Source organism: Xenopus laevis, chromosome 3S (genome assembly GCF_017654675.1).
Source record: "Xenopus laevis strain J_2021 chromosome 3S, Xenopus_laevis_v10.1, whole genome shotgun sequence".
NCBI classification, from domain to species: domain Eukaryota; kingdom Metazoa; phylum Chordata; class Amphibia; order Anura; family Pipidae; genus Xenopus; species Xenopus laevis.
The window spans coordinates 23,556,003-23,565,261 of record NC_054376.1 but is presented as its reverse complement, the minus strand read 5'-3'; the positions used below and the strand labels follow the sequence as shown (position 1 = coordinate 23,565,261).

Here is a 9,259-nt window from a genome sequence, read left to right as displayed (position 1 = left end):
TGGAGCAAAACAGAGTGCAACAAATCCTGCAGACACAAGTGCTCCGTTTGTGCTTTTTAGGGCTCTAGAAGTTGTACCCATGGGATGAGTAAATAAGACCTGCTAGTTTGCTACGCAGAAGAAAGGGGCACAGGCACCCATATATAACTTCCAATATAAGCACCTGACAGTGAGTTGAGTTCTCCTATTGTAGCTTTTTACAATGAAATCTGTGGCAAGCTTAACATTTAAGAAACACAATGGTGGCAATTAGCCATAGACTAATGGTTCAGCTTGTTTTATTGATATCCGTTTTACCAGCTGTTATGGCAGACTATAATAATAGTTGCAGCAGATGGAAGGAGTTTGACTAGTATAAACCATATCCTAACATTAGCAACTTTTTAACTTCTGCCTCTTTCAAATGAGGTTCACTGCAGCAAAAAAGAAAAACTAATGCTCGGTAATGAAACACTTGTTATTTTTCTATTCAGGGCCTCTTAGATCAATTGCCAACTGTCTCAAGAATATTCGTTCTACATCATTTTTATCTGTTTAAGTGAATGTACAATAATTTCCTTCATGTTCAGATATTTCCATTCTGTAGGGCTGCCCAAGAAGAGAGGATGGTAGGGCACACTCACCAACTTTAGGGCGCCTAAGCTGCTATTTGCATGTTTATCTAAACTTGGCGGAGCCTGGCCCACAATTAAGTTTCGTATCTAAGGGGGTTATGTAATAAAAAGCACAAACTTTGCCCAGGAGAAGTAACCCATAGCGACCAATCAGCAGGTTGAATTTACTGGTCACCTGTTTAAAAGCAAACATCTCATTGGTTGCTATGGGTCTTGGGCAAAGTTAGTGCCTTTAATTACATATGGGGCTAGTGTGAAAAATGTTACTCCCTCCCAATAGAGGGGTGAGCTATTACTGATTTGCCAATACCATTCATTATTGGCTGTTTACTTACAAGTAGGGATGCACCGAATTCAGGATTCTGCCTTTTTCAGCAGGATTCGTCCGAATCCTAATTTGCATATGTAAATTAGGGGTGGGGAGGGAAATTGTGTGACTTTTTGTGACAAAACGAAGTAAAAAAAAATATGCAAATTCCGGTTCGGTATTCTGCCGAATCTTTCGAGAAGGATTCGGGGATTCCGCCAAATCCAAAATAGTGGATTCGGTGCATCCTTACTTACAAGGGATGTTTCCTAGGGCCACTTCCAGCCAAAATAAAAGCCTAGAATGAAAAGTTACAGGCTTAGCTGCCACACAAGCGACTTAATATACAGAAAGATATTGTATAGCGTAAACCTATTTCAAAATAGGGAGTCCAGGAAAGAGTAACAGCAACATCGTTCTAGACAGTGGCGCTTGTACAAATCCTCTGGGGCAGCCATTGCACGGGTTCTCAGATTTAATGGTACCTCTGTTTAGCTGCCAAAGTGGGACTATTACTAGTATTCATTAAAAAAAGAAAAGTGTTCGAGAAGGCTATGGAACACAAGGCTGCAAGTTGTTTTGTATAGCAGAAGATTGTAAGTATGGCTGATGCTGTTCATGGTTCTGATGCTATGAAAGCCAGGGGCCATGGCTGTGAAACAACAAGATAAACCTCAAAGAGGACGATCCCCATTTTCCCACCCCCCAATGTCTCTGTGCAGTGAAGCTGCTGTGGTTGAAGACACATGTTCTAGCTCGATGCAGATTTGCGGCGGAAAATGACATTGTTGCATCCTTCCCTGTTCCGTGCAATTTCAATGGCATAAAACTGGATTCGGGTCGCTGGAAAAGTAAAAAAAAGGACAATTAATTCATCTATAGCAAAGGTAATCCATTTCCTTAAAGAACAGTAACTAAAAAATGAAAGTGTTTTAAAGTAATGAAACTATCATGTAGTGTTGCCCTGCACTGGTAAAACTGATTGCTTCAGAAACACTACTATAGTTCATATAAACAAGCTGCTGTGTAGCCATGGTGGAAATGGAAAAAAGGTTAAATAGCACAGGTTAAATAGTGGATAACAGATAACATCATGTTCTACAGAGCTTATCTGCTATCTGCTGTGTAACCTGTGCCTTTTCTCCTTTGAATGGCTGCCCCCATTGCTACACAGCAGCTTTTTTTTATATAAACTATAGTAGTGTTTCTGAAGCAAATACACTAGTTTTACCTGTGCATTATATTTGTATTACTTTAAAACACTTATTTTTTTGATATTAGTTCTCCTTTAAGGGAACAGTAACATGGCTAAAATGTAATTTTATAAAATTAACATTGCACCAGCCTAAAGTTTCAGCTTGTCAAGAGCAGCAATGATCCAGGACTTCAAACTTGTCACAGGGGGTCACCATCTTGGAAAGTGTCTGTGACACTCACATGCTCAGTGGGCTCTGAGCAGCTGTTGAGAAACTAATCTTAGGGGTCGTCACAAATTATCAAGCAGAAAATGAGGTTGGCCTGTAATATAAGATGACGCTACAGGGCTTAAATTCTGATGCTAATTGCATTTACTTTTGTGCTGCCATATAGTAATTATCTGTATTAATTACTAATCAGCCTCTATGTGTACTGTATATTGTGAGTGGGTCCCTAAGCTCAGTAAGTGACAGCAGCACAGAGCATGTGCAGTGAATCAGCAGAAAATAAAATGGGGAGCTACTGGGGCATCTTTGGAGACACAGATCTTTACTGCTGAAGGGCTGCGGTTGCCTTGGGCTGGTACAGAAGCACAAAACATAATGTACAACATTTCTAGCTACTTCTTTAGTTAGGCTTTAGTAAGGTCAAGAGGCAATGGCTTCTCTCGCTCTGGGTTACCTTTGGCTCTGACTTCGCTAAACACCACTTCATGTGCTTCAAATGCAGCACTTTCCACTGAACAACATGAGATGTAATGTGGAACGAGCCGTTCCAGACGCCACTGTTTTCTGCTAACGTAAGTGGCAGTCACAATATAGCACATGCCATAACCCTAGGAGCCGTTTCCTTTATAGATCTACCCAAGCCTAGTGCAATAGAACACAGGAAGACTGTCTGCTTGTTACTGCCCACATGATGCTAGTACAGCAAGAAGCATTGCACTTGCAATAACCCTGACCTGAAAGGGGACTGTCGGAACCTGCCAGTACACTTGAGAAGTGAGAATCTCGAAATGATGCAGGCAACAAAATGGAGCCAATCACCCAGTTTGCCATCAGTACAGGTAGGGTTATCAGAGTCCAATACAGTCCTTAACGGGATTGGTCGCCTTTGAGTTAACTTCTAGTATGATGTAGAGAGGGAGTTGCAATTGGTTTTAATTTTTTTATCATTTGTGGTTTTTTTGAGTTATTTAGCAGCTCTCCAATTTGCAATTTTAGCAATCTGGTTGCTAAGGTCAAAATTATCCTAGCGACCATGCATTGATTTGAATAAATTAGGAGGAATGATTCTTGGGGGACTGAACCATGAAGCACCCCTATCATTCTGATTGCCCACATATGGATCACCCCATGCCCCTATTTTCATTAGAATATCGGGTACTGGCAAGTTTTTGGTCAAAACTGTCAAATTCGACTAGGGGGTTTTTCAAATTCGATTTGCGATTCTAATTGGATTTTCAAGATTTATCATACTCTGGCCCCTTTAGAACTCAAATTCCACTATTCGCCACCTAAAACCTGCCGACCTGCTGTTTAAAGGAAAACTATACTCCTCAAACAATGTAGGTCTCTATTAAAAGATATTGCATAAAACAGCTCATGTGTAGAATCCTGCTTCATGTAAATAAACAATTTTCATAATAATATACTTTTTAAATAGTATGTGCCATTGGGTAATCATAAATAGAAAACTGCTATTTTAAAAAATAAGGGCCGCCCCCTGAGATCGTATGATTCACAGTGCACACAAACACACCAAAAACAAACTATTAGGTCACATGAGCCAATTAACATAGAGTTCTGTCTTTTGCTTCCACACTTCTTCCTGTTACAGTTAGAGTTGTAGTATTTCTGGTCAGGTGATCTCTGAGGCAGCACACAGACTATCACAAAATGGTGGTTCAAGGCAAGATGTAAAAGGGCAATATTTACTTAGATATATATTCCAGTTTGAGAAGATTCTTTAATATGCCCTTTAATTTGATATAGCTCAAGTATTCATTTTGGGGGGTATAGTTTTCCTTTAAGTCAATGGGAGACGTCCAGGGATTAATTTGAAGTTGTTTGCAGCCTTCCAGACAAACTCGAATCGAGTTTTTTAAATTTGATACGAGTTTTCAGGTCGATTTAATTCATCAGAGTTTTAAAAATTCGATTTTTTTTTTGATACATTTCGATTGGTCGAAATTATGGGAGTTTAGGGGAGTTTTTAAGAACTCGCATGAATTCGAAATTCAACCTTTGATAAATGTGCCTCTAGGTTTCTATCGCCTGTTAATGATAGATGGCGGCAGCAAATGAATTTTTGGGGGCTGGTACTGTAAGTGTTGGGGTGTCTGATGTTAGTCTAACCTGTGTGTAAGGTGACTGGGTGTAACCCTTTATAACCAAGCCCAAGAGTGATGTGAAGTGTTTCGGGACACCTATGTTTCTATATACTCACCAAATATGCTGTTCTCCTCAGAATAGTCTTTACTGCTGTCCAACCGTAGCAAGGTGCCATAGTTAAAGTCCTCTACTTGGGTCTCAAACTGCATGCAGAAGGGACGCCATTTCTAGTAAGAGAAATTTAGGTATGAGGAAAAACTGTCAGTATGTATAAAACAGGCTAGTAGTGTTAGTCTACATAGAAGAATCTACACAAACAAATAATTGAGGCCCTGCCCAAACATATTACTCGATACCTTGTGAAGGTTTTATACGTCTCAATAAATAAAAAGGAATTGGTAGGTCTGGCATTTAGGTTCCCTTTCATAAGAAGCTATTCAGGGAGCCTAGCCATTCCTTCACTATAGGAATATCACTCATACGTGTCACCTCTTTGGCCGCTGGAGACTTCAGCTCCTCAGGGTCCAATATGGCGATCTGAAGTTCAGGAAACTCCTCCCGAAATGCTTTGTAAATTACATCATCCGTACGTGTCAGCTTCAGAATGCCGGGGTCCACAGACGATATGAGCTAGAGATCACGAAGTTAAGAGGCAGTGCATAAGTCGCCACTGGGAAAAGCATTCCTTTAAATGAAAACTAAACCCTAAAAAATCAATATGGCTAAAAATGTATTTAATTATTGCACCAGCCTCAAGTTTCAGATTGTCAATAGCAGCAATGATCCAGGACTTCAAACTTGTCACAGGGCGTCACCATCTTGGAAAGTGTCTGCGACACTCACATGCTCAGTGGGCTCTGAGCAGCTGTTGAGAAGCTAAGCTTAGGGGGTCGTCACAAATTATCAAGCAGAAAATTAGGTTTGTTTATAATACAAGTTGATGCTACAGGGCTGATTATTAAATTCTGATGCTAATTGCACTGGTTTCGGTGCCATCATGTAGTAATTATCTGTATTAATTACTAATCAGCCTTATATTGTGACATTTCTATTCTATGTGTACTGTATATTGTGAGTGGGTCCCTAAGCTCAGTAAGTGACAGCAGCACAGAGCATGTGCAGTGCATCAGCAGAAAAGAAGATTGGGAGCTACTGGGGCATCTTTGGAGAGACAGATCTGCTAAAGGGCTGTGGTTGCCTTGGGCTGGTACAGAAGCCTAAAACATAATGTACAATAATTCTAGCGACTTCTTTAGTTACGCTTAAGTTCTCCTTTAAACATGAAACTTTTCCTCATTGTCACCCTCTTCCATGCCAACTGCGGCCTTTTAGCATACACTTACATTGAAATATACTTCTGCGTGCTGATAGGCCTTCATGGCCCACATCATCTCTAGGTTGGGCTGCAGGAAGAAAAAAGAAAGAATAAGACCATGACTCTCAGCTCTCCAAAACAAAGAACCCACCAGTGGGGCCACACTATATATCACTACTTACATCATTCCCATAGGCTTCTGCAGGCAGGGACAGAGCTTGTGCAACTGAGAGTGCTTCTGTTGCCCCCTATAAAGAGAAAGGAGACATTATGAGGATTCATTTGCCCGCAAGCCCAACCCTTAAGGTGGCCATACACAGAGAGATCCACTCTTTTGGCAATGTCGACAAACGAGCGGAACTCTATAAGATATGCCCACCTTGAGGTGGATGGTTGGGCCCATCATAATGAAAGCAATACGGTAGTTCAGATCGTATCAAGGAACAGACACAGTCCGCAATCCAAAGGGATTTTTAGGCCTGCTTAATCGACATCTGGCAGATATCAATCGGGGAAGCCCGTCAGAGGGGCCCATTCACGGGCCAATAAGCGGTCGGCTCGATTTGTCAGCAGCTTTTATCAGCCCGTGTATGGCCACCTTTAGATGCCCAGTACAAACCAGACTGACCCCCCCCCCCCAGGGTGTTTTCTGTACTGACAAAGAAGACAGGTATAGAAGGAAGTGGTTCCACAATGGTCTACCTGGCACCCATCCAAATATTCCCTGTGAAAACCAGCAGGTAAATCCATGGGTTTAGAGCTGATCTGTCCATCATTATTAACCAGGAAGCACTGGCATAATAATTCTGTAAATACCACAGCTGAGGAGTCGGAGTCAAAAGCAATTTGAAGTACCTGGATTTGAATCTGGAGTCTCTAAAAACGTACTTACTCCAACTCCTAATAAATTTAAAAAAAGAGTTAACTAAAAGGTGAACAACCCCTCTATCAGACTCTCTGATAATCCAGTCTATACTAAGGTAAATGATGGCAAACTGGGCAATTAGCTCCATTTTGTTCCCTGCATAATTTCCAGATGAACCAATGGGTGGCAGATTGCTCACAACAGTCCCATCAAGTGGGTGGATGGCTAACATACAGGCTCAAATTAGACTGCAAATACCGGCTTGGATTGGCAATAGAGTAGTGAATCAGCTTACTAGCCAGTAGTTCTTTGCTTTGTTCCCAAAAGCAGACACCATCTTCATAACTTTATAATTGCTAAGCTTTGGCAGTGAGGAAACAAGTGCCTTGTATATTGTGTTCATAACTTCTTTCAATCAATACGGAAAATACATTGGTACACATAGGTAGGAACCATAGACAGAGGGGTCGGAGTCAGAGGAACCATAGACAGTGGGGTCGGAGTCAGAGGAACCATAGACAGAGGGGTCGGAGTCAGCGGTACCATAGACAGAGGGGTCGGAGTCAGCGGAACCATAGACAGAGGGGTCGGAGTCAGAGGAACCATAGACAGAGGGGTCGGAGTCAGCGGTACCATAGGCAGAGGGGTTGGAGTCGAACAATTGCAGTACCGACTCCATAGCCCTGGTACATACTTCTTCCAGCTGCCCCTCTTTCCTTACACATTAAAGGAGAACTAACCCCTACCCCTCTAAACTTCCAGGCATTGCCCCCCTTCCCACAATGTGCTGAAGCAAATTCCTGACTTGGCCCAGTGCGCATGTGCTGCCAGGCTTTGTGTAGGCAAAAAGACTTGAAGATCCGCAAGATCCTTTGCATTTAAGGGTCAGAATTTTTTTTTTTTTTAAGGTTTTTTTTTTTACACTAAAGCACATCGTGGGGAGGGGAGCAATGCCTGGACGTTTAAGGGGAGCGTTTGGTGAGAGAGGGTTAGTTAACCTGTGCCCGGCAACTACCTGCCCAGGGGGAATAAAGAGCTTGTACCCTGCCTGGCTCGGGTTACCAGTCACCACCTATTAAGTAACAAGTAATAACCTTCCTCTCTCTGGCATGTGAAGCCCTATGAGGCACAGAGTCGGTATCTACACAGCACCAGCTGGTACCACTCCCACTGAATATAAACACTCCAGTGCAGCAGTCTACAGAAGTGACGACAACACGGGCAATACCAGTCTGTCAATGACCAGGGGGTGAGCAGGAACGCCTCATGTCTCGCAGACTGCCTCTCTTGCTTTCAAGTAAGGCATGTGGCGCAGGTCTGTAAGGCACAATAATAACAGCAATATTGTTTTATGTCCCCAACATGGGCAAGCGAGGTAGCGCCCTCTTCCAAAACCACAATCATACACCCAACGGTAACTCGACATTAATAGTTCCCAGACTCACCAGAGACCCCAGGCCTCCCATTCCGTCTAAAGGCGCTGCCATTTTGCCAACCACTCTCCCAACACCCTCCCAACACCCCTGCCCTTTTCCTGTCTAACGGTGAAGCCAAAGCGGCCATGTTTATTTATCCTATTCCAAAAGTAAGTGCTGCGCATGTTGCCACAGGTCACCGCCCCTGTCTAGGATTGGGCGCGCTCAACTCTATCCAATCATATCTATTGCGTCTTACGCAGGGTCGGGGGTCAAATTTGACACATGTACATGTGGAGATGGTTGAGGCCATCTTGTGAGTGGCAGAGGCAAGGCGGTAGTGTATATCACGTGGGGCGACTATGTTACTTGCCATGGCTGTGTAGTTGCTGTCGTACCTCCGTCAAAAGAATCCATTATTTTAGGGTTACAGCCTTCTGAATTATTATTGATGCTGTTCAGTTGAGATTTGGTGCGACTGTGAGGAAACTAACACATAAAACTGAGTCTGAGTGTGGCTTCCCAGGATACCATTTACAGGAAATATTCAGTACCAATGTTATTAATAATAATTAAAATGTTTAGTGGTCACATGACGTGTCACGTGTATTATAAATGAATAAACCTTTCAAACTGGCGATGTTGTGAAACAAGCAAATCTCTCCCCGATATGCCCACATTGAGGTGGGCAATATTGGGCTGATCCGATCATGGGCCCTAGGACCCAACGATCGGATCAGAATGGAGACAATACGGCAGGTCCGATCGCGGGACCTCATCAACGAACAGATGTGACCAACGGGATTTTTTACCCAGCCTGATTGATAGATCGGCCAGATATAGATCGGGGACGCCTGTCGGATTTTATCGGCCCGTCTATGGGGGGCTTTAGTGATGCAATAACCCCACCCTAGACTCATAACACTGTGTCTGCCTCTTATGTCACCACTGCTCCACCCCCAATGCTATCCGCCCCACCCCCTTTGTTCAGGTTTAGGGGCCAGCAAAAGTGGCAACCCTAGCAATGGGGCAAGACCATACTTTGCCAGTCTATGCATGAAATGATTTATTCTTCCAACAGTCTGCACAGCTACATGCAATGGGATTAGCATCACAATGGATGTGCACTGTGCACCGGTATTAAAGAAGCTCAGACACCCAGTTCCTCTCATGCGAAAACACATAGTCATATGAGAAAGTTTGTGAACCCCTC

At 42.9% G+C, this 9,259-nt stretch overlaps 1 protein-coding gene across 1 annotated transcript; it reads right to left on the bottom strand.

Annotated features, from left to right (window-relative positions):
• Positions 1-261: 261 nt before the first annotated feature.
• pbdc1.S (polysaccharide biosynthesis domain containing 1 S homeolog) lies at positions 262-8,137 on the bottom strand. Its single transcript, NM_001094344.1, is given in 6 exon segments — positions 262-1,764; positions 4,567-4,678; positions 4,941-5,081; positions 5,795-5,854; positions 5,949-6,014; positions 8,077-8,137. Coding segments are annotated over 6 exon segments (513 nt in total). The 5' UTR covers positions 8,119-8,137; the 3' UTR covers positions 262-1,672.
• Between the last annotated feature and the right edge of the window lie 1,122 nt (positions 8,138-9,259).